The sequence below is a fragment of the Crocodylus porosus genome, unplaced genomic scaffold (assembly GCF_001723895.1).
Source record: "Crocodylus porosus isolate Cpor-Errol unplaced genomic scaffold, CroPor_comp1, whole genome shotgun sequence".
Classification (NCBI taxonomy): Eukaryota; Metazoa; Chordata; order Crocodylia; family Crocodylidae; genus Crocodylus; species Crocodylus porosus.
This window is the reverse complement of record NW_017728931.1, coordinates 107,356,824-107,377,612: the sequence shown is the minus strand read 5'-3', so window position 1 is coordinate 107,377,612 and position 20,789 is coordinate 107,356,824. Positions and strand designations below refer to the sequence as shown.

Genomic DNA, 20,789 nt, shown 5'->3' with positions numbered 1-20,789 from the left:
TGACTTCCTGGCCTTTGGGCAGGGGGCTGGACTCGATGATCTCCCGAGGTCCCTTCCAGCCCTAATGTCTATGAAATCTATGTCTATGAGAGGGCGAGGAGCATGAGAAGCACAGTGTAGGCCCCAGAGAGGGCGAGGAGCGCGAGAAGCTCAGCGTAGGCCCCAGAGAGGGTAGGAGAGCGCGAGAAGCGCAGCATAGGCCCAGAGAGGGTGAGGGGCACGAGAAGCACCGTGAAGGCCCCAGAGATGGCGAGGAGCGCGAGAAGCACCACGTAGGCCCCACAGAGGATGAGGAGTGCGAGAAGCGCCGTGTAGGCCCCAGAGAGGGCAAAGGGCATGAGGAGTGCAGTGAAGGCCCCAGGGAGGGCAAATTAGAATAGGAGGCTCCAGGGTGAGCGATTGGCCTTCTACCGGCACAGAGTCCCGGAGCAGGGCGAGTGCGCGATAAAAGTCCCGGAGAGGGGCAGGCACGCGAGAACAAGCCTGGGGAGGGGCAGACGTGCAGATAGGGGCCCGACAGAGATGAGGCACGTACAGAATAGAAGCCAGAGAGGGCTGGGCACGCGATTAGAAGCCTGAGAGGGCTGAGTGCACGATAGAAGCCGGAGAGGTCTGAGCGTGTGATTAGAAGCCGGACTGGGCCAAGCTTGAGAGTAAGAGCCTAGACAGGGCTGCATGTACATTTGACAGGCCTGGAGAGGGCGCGTATACAATAAGGGCGCGAGGGGCACCTATACTGGAGAGGCCCTGGGAGAAGGGTGCTTATAGTGGAAAGACCCCGGAAAGAGCGTTTATAGGAGAGAAGCCCGGAAAAGGGCGAGAAGGTGAACAGAAGCCCGGGAGGGGTGAGTATATTGGGCGCGCATACTGAAAGACCCCAGAGAGAGGGGGTGCACGTATTGAGAGACCCCAGGTAGGGACGAGCATACAGACATAAGAATGTCCGGAACACCGGCGAGGCTTGGGTGTGGTATTGGGGGCGGAAGGAGCCACCCGATGCCCTAGGGTGAGTGCTCCAAGAGATACCTGTAGAGGGCAAGAGCACTGGGTCCGAGAAGCCCAGGAAAGGCAGCCTCCCACTAATATTATATAAACAGCAAAGACGTGGTGGGCGAGATGAGGTGCCAGAAGGGCAACTTGGCACGGTAGGGGTGCAGGAAAGATCACGGCCACTCCTGGGTCCCCGCCCCGTGACGGGGGCTTTTAAATATTTTTAGGTATAGCCCTGATTCACACCCTACAGTACCAAAGGCTTCAGACTGTACTTCCCATGGATTTACATTAGCTATCATAGCTGTCTTTCCAGCTTCTTGGATTGTCACTGGTCATTGATATATATGAGTAAGTTCAGAATTTTGCCCATTGCCATTAATAATGCAAATTACTGGGGTTTTGTTTTCAGGAATTGTTCAAAGTGCTGTGCAGCATATTAATAACATTATTGGTTACTCTGTTTCAGGTTCTGAGTGCATTGCTGAGTAAATTAGTTACTTAATAGCTAAAAAGAATGAGTGCCAAAAGCATGAATATGCCTGTGTTGTGGTATGCAGAGATCATGGCTTGCATTAACCCAGTTCTCACATAATTAATTTTCAGTTTTGCTATTAGAGATTAAAAGACAAATTTATTTGTAGTGTTCAGATATGGTTGGCATTGTTTACTCAGTGTTATTAAATAGCATTCAGTCTGTGCTTTAAGATTTTAGTTGCTATCATGATCTTCAGGGCTGTAAATTAGAACAGATTACAACTCTATCAGGCACAGATCTTGTGCAAAGAGAATTTTTATGCCTGTTTAAATTTCAGTAATGGCACATTCTTACAACATTCTGATTAAGTAAATCTAAAATGAAGGAATATTTTAACTTAAATTGTTGTATACTCTTTGTGTTTTTGCATGGAAAATCTTTTAAAAAATTATAAACGGCACTTTATTATATAATGTTTTCTCACTAAGGGAATGTGCATCATGAAAGCACATCAGCCCATCAAGGACTTTGTTTTCAAAATTCAGAGGAGCTGCTAAAATAAAGTGAATGATCATGTTTAAATAATACATTCTGAGCTAGGCCTTTCTGAACCCACATAACATATGCAACAAAATATGATGTATATAAGAATGTACTTTGCCTTGACATACATCACACTGTAGTTTAGAGCACTGAGCAGCTGTCACATATAAATCAAGGGAACAAAAATGAGCATATAAGAAATTAAGTTTACCAAAGAGGATTTAGTAATCTGAGTGACACAAAGGCCTCTGATTTCTTCGTCATTGATGGTGGAACAGCTACAGAATTGATTCCCCCACACATTTTATTTTTGACCAATGTAGAGCAGTTTCTTTTTTCTTCTTTCTCTTCTCTTCTTGTTGTCTTTCTTATTTTTATTATTCAAGGGCTTTCTTTTTTTTAAAGAGTGCCTAAAATTAAGCTAATCTAAGTTAGATCAATTTACCTTGTGCTTCTGGATGATTTTGTGAATTTTCAACGGCACTAAGGCCCCCGGCAGATATTACATGTATCGTGTTATTGATGCTAGTTTCATGCATTAAATGTGAACCTGTCAGATGTTAAAGCAATTTTGTTGGGTGAGCAGCCTGGGATCCAGGAAGCATTTCCCAGTCTTGGTCTGCCTGTGCACCCATTAAAGTGATGTATTCTGTCCTTGAGGGAAATCCTGTAGACAGGACAGTTGCCAGGAGTGGTCAGAGGTCAGTTCACCAGCTCCCCCAGCTGGTAAAAGCTGGTAGCAGTGCCTCCTGTCCTGTGTTTTTTTTCTAAATAGGGATGTGTTGTAGGCCTGTGCAAAATGGCTAGCATTCACTTCAGATTCAGATTCGGCTGATTCGGGAGACAGCAATTCATTTCAGTGATTTTAATCACTGTCCTGAATTGATTTGGCCGAATCTGATTCGGGGATTCAGCCACCACTGAATCGGCAGAATCTCTGAATCAAACAGGCCCCATCCCCCACCCGCTGGCTGCCCCACCCAGCCCCAGCGTCCTGGCACTTAAGAAAAAAGCAAAAAAAAAAAGCCCTGCACTCACCAGCTCCTGCCAGGTGAGCAGGCGTGGGTCAGATGTGCTCAGGGTGCTGAGGGAGCAGGCAGCGGATGGGGCCTAGCGGAAGTCCCCACATGGTCTCTCCTACCACCCCTTCCTTATTAGTATGAAGCCTGGGTCAGTTCCTTGCAGTGGTGAGTGGGGACTGCCTGAATCGCCGAATCCCTGAATCTTTCGTGAATAGTTTTGGACCTTTTTATTGGTCTTCCTATTTGATAAGGAGATTCGGCCACCAAATTGGGCTGAATCTTATCTGAATTGAATCAGCATCCAAAGCTTCACACAGCCCTAATGTGAAGACTGGGAATATGTGGCTTGGTAGAATATGCCACTTTTCAGATCTGCAAAAAAAAAAAAAGGGAAAAATCAAAAGTCCCTTTGCACAAGTAAATGAGCATCTAGAAGGGGCCTAAGGTGACTAAATATATATATGGTGGCTTAGAAGAATTTTAAGAATCCCTAAGCAGATAGGATAGATGGTTCCCAGTTAAATTAATTAATTCAAGTACATGAATTGCCTTAGGCACTTGTGGAAAATTGATCTCTAATCTATATTTACAAACCCGCATAAATGGCTCAGCAGCACTCTTTGATTCTGTGAAAATTATGGGTTTTGAGCACATCTGAAAACTTCAACTATTTATTTGGGTACTTCAGTTTGGACTTTGGGAACATGGTTTCAAATGCACATTTCTGAAAGTTTTTTCATAGATATTCACCCTCATTTTTTGTATCCTAATAATTTTTGCTATAATTAATTGGTTTAGTGTTACATTCAGGACAAGATGCCAACAATATTATTAATTTAAGACCATAAATAAAACTTGAAATGCATGAATCTCCTGCAGAGGTTAGAGAAGCCAAAGCCATTTTTATATTCCCTTTCCAACTGAATGTTTTTGATTGTGTTATAAAAGACTTTGATCGCTGTGAAATGTTCTGGGTTACATTATTACATTTATATCACATAAAATAATATTAAAAATGCATGAAGTGCATAGAGCACTTCAGGTAATTGGTACCCATGTATAAACTAGATGACCTAAAGCCACATGACTTTTCAGTCTCTTATTTCTGTGCAGTAAATTTTTGCCTCCGTTCTGTGTATAGGCATGACCCTCTGGCACAAGGATGTTAAACTCATCTGGCTGGAAATTTGGCAGCAGCTGGGAATTTGGTGGTGTCAGCATTAATTGCAATAGCTCCTGGAGCCACATAAAATAATTCTGTCACTGCTTACTACTACTGTATTTTTGTGCATATAGCCCACGGGCTATATACGTTTTTACAAACTTGATGGGTGGGTGCAAGTGCGGGCTCTGCCAGGGCTCACTACAGACTCAAACCACCCACCATGTCTTGGGTGGAGGCTGCAGGCAGGTAGTGAGAGTCTGCAGTGAGCTCCAGCAGAACCTGCTGGGCACGGCCGCCAGAACCGGAGCTGGAGCCGGGGCTTGCCGCTGAGACATGGTGGATGGTGAGAGTCTGCAGTGAGCCCCAGCAGAGCCCACGCTTGCAACCATGTCTCTGGGGGAGGCTGCAGGCGGGTGGTGAGAGTCTGCGGCGAGTCCCGGCTCCGGCTCCAGCTCCAGCTCCGGCTCTGGCGGCCGTGTCTAGCAGAGCCTGCGCTTGCGGCCATGTCTTGGGGGGCAGGGAATACTGTACATGGGTGTGGGGAATACATGGGTGTGGGGAATACACAAGCTATTTCATGAAAATACAATTTTCCATGGGTTATACCTGGGTGTGGTTTATACATGGGTGCGGGCTATATGCTTGAAAATATGGTACATTTCCTATCCCACGGCTAGATCTGGGGCGCACGCCCAGAAAGCTGTAAGTTGGGACAAACACAGTATGCTGATGACTTCGGGAACTGTGGCAAACTCTCAGCCCCATGGGAAGCCCCACTAGACAGATGATGTGGCTCTGGGGGCCAGATCTTGTCCATGGACCATATCTTTGACATGCCTGCTTTAGCAAATCTTGCCGATAAAGATAAATAGTGCTCACCTTCTTGAGTACCCACTGGAGAGGACCGTGAATGGTCTCTAGCAGTCTTTGAGGATACATGAGCAGAGTGGGGACAAATTCTGCAGGTGTGGGACAAAGCTGGAGGACTAGGTGCTTTCTGTACCATTGTATCCCTCCCCAGACCTGCAAGAAATAACCAAGAGAAGTTATGCTGAGCCTGTCAGAATTAGTTTTCTTCTACTTATCTAAGCTATTTCTAAAATATCTGAGAACTATGTATCTTTCCCTTTTGATGTGTTTTTTTGCCATTTGCACTACTCAAATATAGAGGCAGGAAGGTTAGGGCAAAAGAACCAGCAGGGAAATCTGTAAGATTGTTGCTCCTATAGAAGGTATTACACTTTATGGGCTTGAGCAGTGTTTCTCAACCAGTTAGATGTGACGGTTGTGTAGGTGGGACTTCAACTCGTTGCCCAGTTGAAAAAAATCAAAGTTGTTTGTCCTTCAAATAAATGAATCAATGGATATCTCGAACAGTGGGGTTTTATTTTTATCATGGTGGGACCAGGGTTTTTTTGACAAAGAGTGTGGTGGGACATAAGGTGCAAAAGGTTGAGAACCACTGAGTTACAGGGCCTGGGTTGTTTAAAGTGAAAAAGGCTCCGTAGGGTTACAAGAGATGCTTGGATTTGGAGGCCCTGACCACTGTCATTGATTGGTGGAGAGCTACTACTTCTTTCTTCTTAGGTAGAATAATGCTATGAAAATACCATAATATACACATACACACATCATTTCTGGCATCTTTCTCTTAAATATGGGGCTGCTTGGAGTTCTGAACTTTATTACATTAGTCTAAAAAAATCACTCCAGATAATTGGGGATAGATAAGATGAGATACAGCATTATAAAGCATCCCCACCCCTGAACTGTAAATATTCAGTATGTCTTATTTTAATATAAAATGTTTGAGCCTTGAAAGATTATTCTGTTTAAGATAATTTCAGTCTTAACAGCCTACAGCAATTTAATTTATTTTACTTTTTTTTCTTTTTAGGGCAAAAAACCAAGTTTGCTCACTCTGAGTTTTTTTCAGTATTCGGAACATTATGTTGCCAGTGTATGAATTATGTGTTGCATAGTTTGTGTGTCAGATCCACAGGAATGAAAGCTATAATATGAATCATTATTGATGACTTTCTTGAGTTGGGAATTTATTATCATTGATGCCACTGGAACACATAACCTGTGAGACATTCTAATGTATTTACCAGCTGGTAGAGTTCTGATACCTTTACTGTAAGAGCAGTGGGAATGGCTGGAGAAAATTTTGTGAAAGAATACATAGCTGTAGATTAAAAGGAAATGGTAATCACTGCTCATCTCAGCAAAAGGAACAAAGTACCTGAATGCCGTATCTGTCAATCCAGCAATCCGTCAAAATACTATTATGGTGAAGGGGACCATATAGCTAAGTATCTCACAAGCTTTAATGTATTTGCCTTCACAGCTGCTCTGTGAGCTATGGAAGTGATATTTCTTATCCTTTAGTTATCACTCAGAATTCATAACAACATTTTTTCTTATATTCTAGCAAATGAGTCAGGTAGCACCAGAGCTGTTACGCCTGACTATTAGCACAAGGAAAACCATAACATACATGAATATTTTCTTAAAGCCTCAAGTATTTTCAGGCTACATGAAGGCTATTTCATGCAACATGAATTTTCTTATACTTTATGAAGACTGCTCTTCAAAATTATTTTAAACAATACTCTAGTTTTCCAAAAAGTATTTTGTGAAACCTACTCCTAAAATGGGGGGTTTACCTAAATAGGATCTGTAGACTCAAGGTTTTGTCCAAACCCAGTAAAGCTTGTTCTGCCTATATATATCTTATTTATTTAGGCTGTAAAGGTGCATATCTGTCCTACCTTCTGACTGACTTCAGACTAACTTTGCTAACAACATCTCCCCAAACCCACTAAAATCATTGATATGCATTGACTGTGGTGGATTCTGAATTATGTCCAGGCATCAAATCTAACAGGAAGAAAAAAGACAAAGGAAAGATTTCTGAATTCGTAACAGTCTCATCCCTGTGGATCACGTAATATAACTTATGCAACACATAATTTCATACACTGTCAACATCATCCATCCTCTTATTAGAAAATTGGTTGTATGAGTGTGTTTGACTCATTATTACATTGGATTTGCTCTCCTGTATTATTGAAAAGAAATGAATTGGAAAGGCATCATATTACAGAGAAGTGGAGAAAAGTGGCTTAACTCTATGATTCCCTATTTTGAAAACCTCATGTGGTAGTGTGTTGGGTACCCAGTTACTCTGAGGAACCAGCCTAAGCTTGGAAACAGCTGTTTTACACAATATTCTCCTCTTTTAATTCTGTAGAAACATTACTGGGAAAACTTAGTGTTAAGACTAAAATTATCCTTTTTGTCATGCTGTGCCATTTTGTTTTCTATTGGAGGAAACCAAAAACACCCAGGTCCCACAATTATTGGTTTTTGTATTTGCAAATCTAACTTCTAAATCCCTCAAATGTGCCACTTTACAGGCATGTACAGACAAAGATAAGTCCTCTGTCCTTCACAACTCACAGTATAATAAATAGCAGCACAACACAAAGGGCTGGATTCTGAGACTTGTACTGTAAGCAGCTCTATTTAAGTCAGTGGCATACTAATTAGAGTATGACACTACTCAGTACAAGTAGACATGGATGGAACTGAGTCAAAGTGACTGAGTGCTGAAGTTAAGTAGGAATCTTGGTAGATCTCTATATTTTTCTATTTTTATTCATTTTTATTGGGGGATGGAGAAGTAAATGAGCGAAATAACTTGATGTGTTAATGTTTCATTGTGAAGAGATCAATTTATGGGCCATAAGAAAAAGTCTTCCCTGTTTGCATAAACCATTGTTTAAACTTTTAAACATATTTGAACATTAATCTATTAAGGAGATTTCTCTTTACATTTTAATCATGATGTAGAATATACATACTTTTTTATTTCTAGAAGAAAAATATGCATTTCAAATAAATCTCGAAAGGCAGAAAAATACAAACATTCAGGTTCTTGGAAGCCATGGCATTATATCTTAACAGAAGAGGATCCTTTCCCTTGTCGTTTTTGCTCTGTCAGAATTGATGCATGAGGATTTTAATCTGTGTTTTTATTGTACCAGAAATTAATTCCAAACCCACATAATCTTATTTCCTAATTAAATGTTTGAGAACTGTTGGTGTGTATATTTGCATGTGATTAGCTAGTGAAGTTGTGCATGCAGGTCTTTTGCTTTTAAACTAGCCTGGAGTCAATAAATCTTTTTACAGATGTCAATTTGGTCAGCAGTAAAGAGGTAAATAGAAACTAATGACACTCATCAAGTCCATGGCATGAAAGATTTATTGGGTACAATCATTTAACACTTTCATAAAGTCAATATAAAGGAAAGAAACAGGTTTCTTATTATGGTAAACTGCATTTCTACTGTCAGCACATAGTGATTTATGACAAACCTAGGGCCGGGATTAGGATATTATAAATGGAGAAAAATGGAAGGCTCATTAATTTTTTATACCTACAGGTAGAAGACATGCAGTGGACCAATAAAGAACACATTCATCCAGCATCTCTCTGCAGCCTTCCCTGTAAACCTGGAGAAAGAAAGAAAACAGTAAAGGGAGTGTCATGCTGTTGGCACTGTGAGCGCTGTGATGGGTACCATTACCAAGTGGATGAATTTACCTGTGAACTGTGTCCTTTTAATAAGAGACCAAATGCCAACCGTACAGATTGCCAGCTTATTCCCATAATCAAACTGGAATGGCATTCTCCTTGGGCTATTGTGCCTGTATTTGTTGCTATGCTTGGAATTATTGCAACCACCTTTGTAATTGTGACTTTTGTCCGCTACAATGACACCCCCATTGTCAGGGCCTCTGGACGTGAACTTAGCTATGTGCTCTTGACTGGGATTTTTCTCTGTTACTCTATCACTTTTTTAATGATTGCAACTCCAGATACCGTGGTATGCTCGTTTCGACGGATCTTTTTAGGACTTGGCATGTGCTTCAGTTATGCTGCCTTGCTCACCAAAACAAACAGAATTCACAGAATATTTGAACAAGGTAAAAAATCTGTCACTGCTCCAAAGTTTATTAGTCCAGCTTCACAGCTGGTGATCACCTTCAGCCTCATATCCATGCAACTTATTGGAGTCTTCATTTGGTTTGCTATTGATCCACCACATATCATAGTAGATTATGGAGAACAGAGGACACTTGATCCAGAAAATGCCAGGGGAGTTCTCAAATGTGACATTTCTGATCTTTCACTAATTTGTTCCCTGGGATACAGTATTCTCTTGATGGTCACATGCACTGTTTATGCTATTAAAACAAGAGGGGTTCCAGAGACCTTCAATGAAGCAAAACCCATTGGATTTACTATGTACACCACCTGCATTATTTGGTTAGCTTTTATTCCAATCTTTTTTGGTACTGCACAGTCAGCAGAGAAGGTAAGTGGTGATAATATTGATAATCAAAGATTAACCTGTCTTTATTTTTAGTTGGTATACTTATAGCACTCAGTCTTATAGATGACCAATTGTGAAAGTTTACTGTGAGCACAAGCTCCAATAATATTAAATATTGGAAGTCAATGGAAAGATAAATTGAAAAGATATATTTCTTTGAGTTTGTAACAAGATTTTGCATATGGATAAAAAAGCCATAATAATTAGGCATTTTCTGAACATATATTTAACTTAAATAGCTGCTTCTACTAATGCTTATTATTATCTTTCCATGATGCTCTAGCCTCTTTTATGAAATACTATAAATCATTGTCAGCTACAAGAGATCTGATACAAATTGTTATATTTTAAAGTCTAGGAAGATCAACTTACATTTGTCAAAAATAATGAAGAAGAATGTCTCAGCTGAATGAAAGGAAGTACTGTTACCTGTTGGTGGTACATGCAGCAGGAAAAAAGAGAAAAGAAAATGCCTAATATATTAAGTATTTATTTTACATAAAACAATACACAAAAGCTTAGCTAATTAATTGTCAGCTCATTGAGGGAGTTAGGCTTTTGATAATGAGCTCTTTTGATGAGGTATTCAAAGATCACATCTTCCTTGTTCGGCTGACAAGGTTCTTTTCTGATATCAGTCAGGGGGAACCATGTACACCATATCAAACATTTAACTCTACCTCTCTCCATTCTAATTGGAAGACAGAGATAAATATAATCTACATGGATTTATTTCCGGCTGACACTGGAAATGATAACACGTCATCCAGGAAAGAGCAATAAAAAATCAATCTCCAAATGTATTTAGAAATCTTAAAAATATAATTAAAAAAAAATAAGGCATGGATCCCAAAAAATAAATCCTTGCTGGTCATATGAAACCTTCTCTTTCTCCTCCTTCTGCCCCCACAGCTCCCCCCGCCAAAAAACAAACAAACCAGGAAAAACAAAATATTCACACAAAAACAAAGAAAACCCCAAACCCTCAAACAGACAGGCAGACAAACAAAAGACATGCACAGTATAAAGAGCTAAACAGACTTTCTGAATAGTTCCGGCTGCCACAGTCAAGACCTGTGACTTTCCGTGGCTTGCACAACCTTATCCACAGGGGGAAAACTGCTACAGGTATTTATGGAAAATGGAGCACTAAGCTGGTGACACATCTATGGAGCAGCCTATAAAGATGAAAAGTTCTGGGACTTTAAACTGAAACAGGAAAACGTATTTAGCTGATAAATATCTGCATGGATTTGAATTCTGATTTTCAAGGAGGTTCAAATCAGGAAAAAAGAGAAATACAGTGCTTTTCATTTGAAGAGAATGGAGCCAGTTCAGGCGAAGTGGAATTTAGTAATGGAGGGCATCTGTGCCCAAACAAATGTATTTCTGGGTAATGGAAAACAGAAATACTACTTGACTGGCAGCTGTACAGTGACTTCTAATTTACAGAATTAGTTCACATTTATTTGAAAGAAGAGGTGACTCATTCTTGACCTCTAAAGAAAAAAATAATAAACACCTCTGTTTGGCTTTTTATGTGGAATCCCAAAGTGAAGTTATAAGCAAAGTAAATCTCCTAGCTGTTGGCACTAAACTTAAAAATAATTATGTAAATAAACGTAAATAAACTAAACTGGAAAAATAATTATTTGAATTGCAATACTACTGTATTAGCATTTTAATTTGTTTTTTTTTCTTCCTGAAAGGTATTGTACAAATAATAAGAATAACCCATCATTTAAAAACAATGTAACAACTAACTATTTTTCCAGTGCTTCTACTTTTTCATATATAAAAACGTATTACCACTTCGAGTTTTATGTGTGGCATCACAATAGCTTACACATACACACAGTTAAATTGTTTATCTAAATGGGATAAAAATGTAATAAATATTGCTCACATGTATTGAAATTGCCTGGATATAGTGACTCTAAGTTACTTATAATTTTCTTAGTTAATAAGAATTTTTAAAAGGCCAATTGTAAAACAAGCTGATGCGTTATAAAATATCTTAATTGTGATTCGATTATATAAACTTACTTTATTCTATCAAGGAAATAAGCGGAGACATTAAATGGTGGATTTTGAGGTCCTTATTTACCTTGGAACTTGGAACTTGTCTGGAGACGATACTAAAGTCTTTAAATTATTAGGCTATAATGCTTAAGTTTGTTCAGAGAGAATCTACCTATAAATCAGATAACTTAAAGTACTGCGTAAGAGCAAAGGATGCATTCTTGAAATGCTGATAGTAGTAAACTTTAACAAGTGTACTTTATACCCTAGATCTACTCCCATGGGGGAGGTATTTTAATGCACCTGTATCTCTAGATACAATCCAATCCTCTTCAATAAACAACTGTTCCATCAGCTTCTCTAATAGTGAAAATATTCTGGGGTACTTCCATATTCCCATATATTGCTTGTACCTACAACAAACAGTAGACCAGGCTGCCTGTGTTTTGGAAAGAGAATGCATACCTCCAAGAATGAATGAGAATACCATTTAGATGAAAGTATTTCAATAAACTGTTCATCTACTTCCATGATATTTATGCAGATAAACAGAGAGACGAGGCAATTTAAGAAGTGTTCTTTTTTAAACTAACAGGAGAACAGATCCAGTTTCCATTGATGGCAATGGAAAGGCTCCCATTGGTAGGTCAGTCCCAGAATAGGTAAGCATCCAAGGAGTTTTTAGAAAGGCTGAAGGGAAGTTTAAAAGGGTATTCTGCTGCCCAGAATTTAGGACTCCATCCATCACCTCTATAAAATAAGCATTGACATCAATAAAACACGGTGTTGGAGCTTCAAGTGTGTACATAAGCGCTTCACTGAATCTGGAGTTGTAGGGTAAGTAAAGATGTTCAAGAAGCCTGTGGCAAAAGTGCTGTAAGTATAGCGCTTTACTGAAAAATCTGTAGATTATGTTGGGACAGAACTGAAAACACATGTGCTGTTTGGTGCAGGAAGCTTGGAGCCTGCCTGCACAGCTGTGGGCAGCAGCCTGGGGAAGCTCCATCCAGGAGCCTGTGGGAGTACCTGAACAGCCAGCCACCCTTGAGTGGATAGCAGTGCCCCTCTCCCCAGCCCCAGCCCCGCTCAACAGGTGGGGAGGGGAAATAGAGCCTCTCTGCCCTGTGGACTCAGCGTGGCCCCCAACCAAGACTTGTGCCCACACGCTGGGGTGGTGAGGGATGGGTTCTGCATGGCAGAGAGGCTCAGTTTCCCAGCTGCAGCCAGGAACCTGGGGAAATGGAGACTCTCTGCTATGTGGACCCAGCCCATGTGGCTGGTGGGAGAGAGACCATGGACTCCTTCCCTTGCAACCCTCCTGGCCAGGCTGCAGCACGCTGTTGGACTGGGGTGGCTGCAGGGACAGGAACCTTCATTTCCCCTCCCTTGGCCAGGCTCTGTGGGGGACTGGGAATGTCCCTGGTGCCCCTGACTTGGCAGTCTTGCGCAATGCTGCCTGGGATGGCGGTGGCCATGCTCTAATTTAACCCTTACTAAAGCGCTCTGACAGAAAGCTCGCTGCCAGAGCTGTGAATGTCTGTTCTGTTACAACTTTAGAGTGCTTTCTACCTGCTTAAAGTGAGACAGGTAGGGATCTACTCAAGTGCCTGGAGGGGAAGTAAAAATTGCAGACTGCTTGTAGTGCCTGCAGCCATTTTCAGGGTCTCTTCTTGGCAAGCTCCCCCTCCCTCTGATTGACTGAGGGGCCCCAGCAGAACCTGCCCCACACCACTGATTGGCTGAGAGCCGCCTTTCATGTAGCTCCACCCCTCACCACTGATTCGTGGAGAGAGGTGGGACCACACAAAAGGCAGCCCTCTCCATCAACCAGTGGCAGAGGGAAGAGGGGGCAGCCACCATCTTGGCTGCTCCCCTTCGAGCAGAAAGCTTCCCCTTCTCTGGCAGGCTGCAAGGTTGGGCTGCAGCAGCCACTGGCTCCCACTGGGGAGCCAGCATTTTATTTTTAGTAAGTATTTTTTGAAGGGGCAATTCCACAAAAAAATTACAAAATCATGAATTGAGTGGATCCCTAGAGACAGATGTACCTAGCCTAAATGTACAAGGCTCTAGACTGAACTCTCAAGTGAGAAAAGAAAAGGCTTGCAAGTTTAAATTTACTAAGCCACCTTCTTAGCTGGTGGAAATTCATGTAACTTCCATTCACGTCAGCAGAGTTAGGGTGATTCATACTGTTCTGGCCCAATGTATGTTAAATCTTACTAATGGTCCTCTGGATGTTTTTCTTTTCTGTCTCTGATTACTCATAGCCATATGTACACTGCAAACTTACTTTGTTCAGCAGTAACGCTCATAGACAACACATTGTGTGGTGCTGAGGGAACACTAGTTAACACTGCTATATGACAGTATCTATTAGCTCAACCTCACACTTCCCCCCCCTCCCCACTATCAGCAGGGCACAGGTATAGCTATCATGTTTCTGTTGTGGGCACAGTATGTGGATCAGCATGGAATATTTGAGGGCATCACTGCTTGGCACAGTAAGTTTGCAATCCAGACATAGCCCAGAAGTATATAAATATAAAAAATAAGAAGCTTTAGAAGTATTTAAGAAAGAAATTAAATTTAAATATGGGGATCATGTCTTAGCAACTAAGCAAAGGTTCAAAAACAAGCAAAGACAACCTCCAATGGTCTATGTGGAGTGCTTTTTATATATCTCCACATGTCAATTATCCTGAACCTCAATCAGAAGACCATAAAAGACACATACATGCCTAAGGAAGCCATTCTTCTGATTATTATTTCTGCAGCTTTTCAGTTCATGGCAGTCGCTGCCAGCAGGCTTCAAAGAGGCAGACAAGAAAAGTATGTAGGTTTTGTTCGTAAGCAATCTCCATCATCAACCTAAGTGTGAGAACAATAAAGGGCAATGACTCTGCATATTGTTTGACTGCTTTTCTCTTTCATTATTTTGTCACTTTATGATTGTGCTGTCGTCTTCCACAGCTCTTTCTGTAAGAAAGGGAACCCACTAGGAGCAGTGAAAGGCATTTCAAAGCTTTAACGGAATAATGTGAAAAATCTAGCCCCAAGATATAAAACATGATATTCCTAGCATATAAGTAAATGCCACTGAGGTGCTTGAGTGAAAATCATGAAAATTCTACAAGATAGCATTCCATCAGCATAGCCTTTGAGCATACATTTGTATGGCAACATCTTAATGTATGGGAATCATCAGGAATAGAGATGTCTTAAATGTCATGATGGTTGGAGTTCTATAGAATAAAGTGTGAAATTGGCTGAATGATTAAAACAGATGCTTTATGAACCTCTGGGTAAAATTAACTTACAACGGCAGACTGCACAAGAATCGGCTGAGGATAGATGGCTGTCTAAAGTATATCCCTATTCAAGGAACAGAACTGCTTTAATTTCCTTGCATTACTCGTTTTATAAGTTTTGACAGGTGGATGAATCATGTTCATTCAACAGATAATAAAGTTATCATTTATTATATTAACAGAACAGTGTTCTGTTTTGAATGATTATGTGAACACTTGTTTTCCATATTGCAAAAAAAAGGAAGCTGCATTTTTTATGAGAAAAGAGGATTCACAAAGAAAACCTCTCCAAAACCCTGAAGTACTATTCCTTCAAGAAAGCAATGAAATAATTGCAATACTGAAATAGAAATGATTCAGCTTCTGTCCAAGCTACACTGGCAACTTTGATCTTTCCTTTCACAGCTTCTGTAAAAGCAAAGTAAAAAGTATGAAGTAAACAGATAGCATGATTCTTCTTATAAATTAGTATTCTTACTTCCCTGTTAATCGTGCAGTTCCTATAGTATTGTTCATTAACCAAACAGGCTGATACAACATGAGCTAGCGATGTGCAGAGTTTAATGGTCACATAGTATGTCTCTTCAATTTATTACCACTGTTAAGTGGCATTAAAATAGACTAAATATATATCTAATAGTTTCCTAATGTGCATTTTCCATATATGCTATTGCTGTAGTTGCCATGAAGAAGCTATTAATTTTCAGTGTGAGGGAAAGACTTCTTTCTAGATATGGTAGAAAAAATCTTGAGTATTGTAATATAGGTGAATCTCCTCTTCCATCCCAAATGCCTGGAGATGTTTGTCATTTTTTGTTTTCTTTATCTTTGCTGTGCTAATGCTATGAATTCTGAATAGAACATTTTTGAATGACTAAGAAAATGAAATATCCTAAAACATACCTCAAACTGTGTTAAAGAAGCAGACTGCGCTGACAGTTTTTTTTCATAGTAAAATATCCCCCCCAGTTCTGATAGTGTTCAGAGATTTGTCTCTGCAGGTAGCCCAGGCTATACACAAATAGCAACAAATAAAGAAGATCTTGAGAAAGGGAATCCATCACATTAGCATTTCTTTCATCTTGTGTATGCTGTCTGATTGATTTTACTAGACTCCTTAGCTTCAGTGTCATGCACAGCGTATGTATTCACTTAGAGGTGAATGATTTTTGGAATATCTGCTGACATACAGTGCTGATACACAGTATGATACAGTATGGTATGCAGAATTAGCAAATTGTTGGACTGATATTCATCATATTTATGAACAGTTTTTCACTTGCTGAAGAACTACTCAGATCTCACTAATACAACTTCTGATTTATAGAGAATCATAGAGAAGTAGAGTGGAAAGGGACCTCCATAAGTTGTTTATTCCAACATCCTGCCTGAGGCAGGATTGTCTGTATCCAAACCATCCCATACAATCCACAATCTAAGCTCTACATAAGATTACTATCAACCCTGACACAACACAGACCTAAAACCCTAGCCTGCCACAGTTAAAGCAACCAACATCCATGGCAGCCAACATCCTGCTTCTAAGAAATATTGTCGATATATACTCAAGAGATGCTGAGTAGGGGGCCACCCCCCAACACCCCCTGCTACAGAGGAAGGCAGACCCCACCACAGTCCATACTGGTCTAAACATGGAGTAAAATTCCTTCCTGACCCCAAATGTGGCAATTGGTCTGACCCTGAGTGGAGGGGAAAGATCCTTTAATCAGAAACCTCCAGCAAGAGCACTGACAAACCCCAGTCAAAGGCCCCAGCCTTGGTTTTAGTCAACACCAAATTCCTCTGAGGAAGGCTTAAAAACACCCTGACACATATAGTAGAAAGGGGATGGGGTGGTGACCAGCACAGCCCAGAAGCTTGGAAAATGCCCATAGTAGAACATGGGCATAGCTACACTTAGCTCATCCCTGACCAGTGGCTGTCTGACCTCTTTTTGAACACCTCCAATGATGCAGAGTCCACAGCTTCCTTAAGCAGTCTGCTCTACTGCCTTGTTGTTCTAACAGTGAAGAAGTGTTTCTGGACTACCAGTCTAAACTTTGCTATAACTTCAAGCCACTGGTCCATGTCCTCCCCTCTGCAGCAAAAGAGAAAAGGTGTCTTTTTTGAGAGAGACCGGAGGTGGGCAGCAAAGATGATAAACGGCTTGGAAAGCAAGTCACATGAGGAGAGGCTGAAGGAGCTAGGCATGTTCAGCTTGTGGAAAAGGAACTTAGAAGGGGATATGATACTTAGCCACAGCCATACAAGAGTCTATAATATTCTTTAAATTCTACCTTTGATTTTCTGTATTATTTTGATTTGGTCCCAGCTCAGCAAAGATAGTTAAACATATGCCTATGTTTCAGCAGGTAGTTTTCTTCCTATACTGAAGACATAGAGCTAGATCCATATTATTCCTTTAGGTACATCCATTTAGGTAAAATAATAGATGCCTACCCCAGGGGGATTATACAAATCACAGAGTTAAGCACCTAGGATCTTGGTAGGTGACTCCTTAAGGCTGATGTGGATCACAGAGCTTAGGTGGGAGTTAAATGGAAAATTAGATCAATACTGAGCATAAGCAGAAGTCTTAAGTGTAGGCATCAAGGGAGTTTTGCAGTCTAAAATGGAGGCCAGGAATGAACTTAGATGTCTAAGGTGTTTTGTGGCTGCTGGAGTAGAGTCAATCAGAAACATTCATTGCCTAAGACTTTCAGTGCCAAATTCTATCTAAACCTTGTTTAGAAACCTGTGGAACCAACCAGCTAATGAATATACACAGCTAATGAATATATATACCATTTATAGGCCTGACTTTTTAAAATTAAGATATGTTTAAAGGATCTTTAAATTGCACATAAGCTACTGGTATGATTTTTTTTTAATGTCAATTAATCCTGTTCCAGTTTTTCTGTTTGCTGTGGAAAAACATGGATTTTCTCCCTTAATAGAGAAAAGCGCAGATTTTCTCTTTTAAAAGAGAAATTAATAGATTTTCCCTTTTAAAGGAGAAAACCATGGGAAACAGTGGGTTTCTCCTTGCAGGCTTGCAGAGAGCAGGAAGAGATGGGAGAGCAGGAAGAGAGTGATCAGGCAGGGGACACAACGTGTATGTGCATGCATACACGCATGCATGTGGCAGCCAGGCAGCATGGAGAGTGCTAGCTGGGCAGAAGCAGGGGGCACGTGCTCCCTGAGATTTCTGAGCTCACAGCGGGACATAGGGTTGCAAAGCTGGACCAGCTCCAGAGGACACTTCTTCACGGCCTAGTTGGGGACTGGGTACCTAAATGGCCTACAAGCTGAGGTACCCCTGCCCACCCAGCAGCAGTGGAGCACACAACTCCATGCTGCCACCACTGCTGCTGCTACCACTGCTGTGTCTCACCATGGTGATGCGGTGCTCCATCCTGTGCTACTGCCTCCCACTGGGCCATGGAGGCAGTTCCTGCCCAGAGCTGGTTTGGCCCGGCTGCAACCCTGTACCCTATTGCGGGCACAGAAAACTTGGGGGGCACATGCTCCCCCACTGCATCACTTTGCCCCCCCAGGGGGCTGTAGGTTGGAAGTGAGAGGCACTGGCAGGACTGTGGGGCTGTGGGTCAGGAGTGAGGGGCACTGGCAGGGCCAGGGGCCTGTGGGTTGGCTGGGGGGGGGGTGTTGAGGGTGAAGGGCAATAGCATGGGCAGGGGTAGGGCATCATCGTATCAGGGGTGCTCAGTACCACAAAGCAGAAGGAGTTGGGGGTGGCAGCCGCAGCTGGACCCATGTCCTGGTGAACCAAGGGGGCAGAGGGAGCTATAGTTTTCCATGACAAAAATTCTAAAATCAAATGTCAGAATTTATAGGTATTTAGAATTTGTTTTATTATAATAATTGAGGCACTGGTAGGCTTCCAAACTGTTTTAAAAGTCTAAATATATCAAGAAAACATTTTGTTCAGCTGATACGTATATACATGTGTTTCATTTTAATCATGGGGAAAATGCAGATTTGGAGGGTTTTAATCAGATAACTTGTATTATTAGAGAATTTGTGATTTTTAAGCAGAAAAAAACAGGATCCCTGGTTAGAGACATCAAAAAGAGATAAATAGTATTCTAAAAAAAGAATAAGATTAAAGAAAAAGTGAGAAAATGTTCTGCTTCAATAGTCCATACCTCTCTTCATATCCCTTCTAAGATTGAAACTTATGATTTTAAACAATCCCCATTTGTTATTTGATAGTTTCAGGCATCTAGGTAAGAAATAGGAATATTCCATGTGCCATCAATGGCCAAATGACCAACTGCCCCTCCCTCCTCAAAACTGTGCTTAATGAATAATCAAAGAAAACAGTTTGTAAACAACTCAGTAAGAAAATACTTCATTCAGACTATTTGGAAAATATTTATGACTATTGGCTTTATTTCCAGGAATCAGGATCATATTTTGTGCAAGCACAAAAGCCTTAGTTTGTTAGAATATATTTACAATCAATAGACTGACCATCAATAACATACATGACCATCAAGCAGTTTTTACAGCAAGAACTAGGTCAATATTTAGTCTCAAGTGGTTAATTTAAATTTCCACTATTTTGTCTCATATACCTGTATAACAATAGTAGATGAGATGGGTGTTTCTGCATCTTGCTATTTTTCTCTATGAAGAACAGCCATCAATGTCATTTAGTTTTGCATAAAAAGAAATGGCAGTCTATGGTCCGGATAATCTGCCTCACTTCTGTACCTCACTGTCATTTATTTTATGCTCCAGTGGTTAAGATGTGACAAAGATGTCCTTGCACAATGGATTTGAGTATAACAATCAATTTTAAGTTTAGTATAAGTAAGTTTCCCTTGTTCCTTTGCAAGTCTTACCTCACTGTGTGCATGAAGGCCATGTCTACATAAGATGCTGACTGTGCAGTACTCCGATACTACTGTGCAGTTACATTGTGTGGTAACAACCATGATGTGATGCTACTGTACATTAATAGTAGGCTAGTGTGCAGTATTGCCATGACAAAGACAATTGTTGGTGCTACTGTTTATATAGGTACTAAAAATGACTGCACAATAATGACTGTGCAGTCAGCATCTCATAAAGACACAGCCTAAGAACATATAAAAGGTTACCTTAGTAAAGTAGTTTATATTAGGACTACATCAAGAAATAGACTGAAAGTCAAATGTGGGCTCTACCCTTCAGTAGAGAAGTGCAAGTCACTGTGCACTATGAGAACTGATGGGTTGTAGAGGAGCACACAGTGGGCATATCTAAATGAGATGCTTTTCTGTGCAGTAAACAAATCTACTGTGCAGTAAAGTGTTACTGTTTACACCTGTGCAGCATTTACTGTGCAATAAATTAGTCTATGGTGTAGTCTAATAATTAGCTACTACCTGTAAATACACATAGTAAACTAACTTTGCAGTAGATACTGTGATAGCGCATTTGTAGACAGCATGAGCAAATTTGCTCCCAGTCAGCCCCCAACACCAGGAGGCCACAGGGAATGGGGAACTCCCTTGGTCCTTGTACAATAGATTTGAGTATAACAGATTTCTCCTACCAGCCGGGGCCTTGCTGGGAGCTGCCCTTAAAGCAGGACAGCATCCAGCTAGCTCCCACCTGTGAGGGGAAGCCCCAGTGAACATGGGACTTGTCCCCATGTGCACAGGCCTGGGAGAGTTCTGCAGTGGCAGCTGTCTCCCAGCTCCATGAACATCAGGACCCCTCCTGATATGTATGGGGTCAGGAAACAGCTGCTGCTGCAGCTGGCAACTCCTGGCCCCATGCACATTGGGACCAGCCTGCATGCTCCCTACCAGTCCCTGGGCGAGCACTCTGAAGGAGCCTGGA

At 41.1% G+C, this 20,789-nt stretch overlaps 1 protein-coding gene across 3 annotated transcripts in view; it reads left to right on the top strand.

Annotated features, from left to right (window-relative positions):
• The window catches only part of GRM8 (glutamate metabotropic receptor 8), a 570,128-nt gene that overhangs the window by 483,882 nt on the left and 65,457 nt on the right, over positions 1 to 20,789 (top strand). For all 3 annotated transcript variants that reach the window (XM_019543461.1, XM_019543459.1, XM_019543460.1), the window contains exon 9: positions 8,653 to 9,588. In XM_019543461.1, the coding sequence (XP_019399006.1) occupies positions 8,653 to 9,588 (936 nt within the window). The remainder of the gene's footprint in view (positions 1 to 8,652; positions 9,589 to 20,789) is intronic.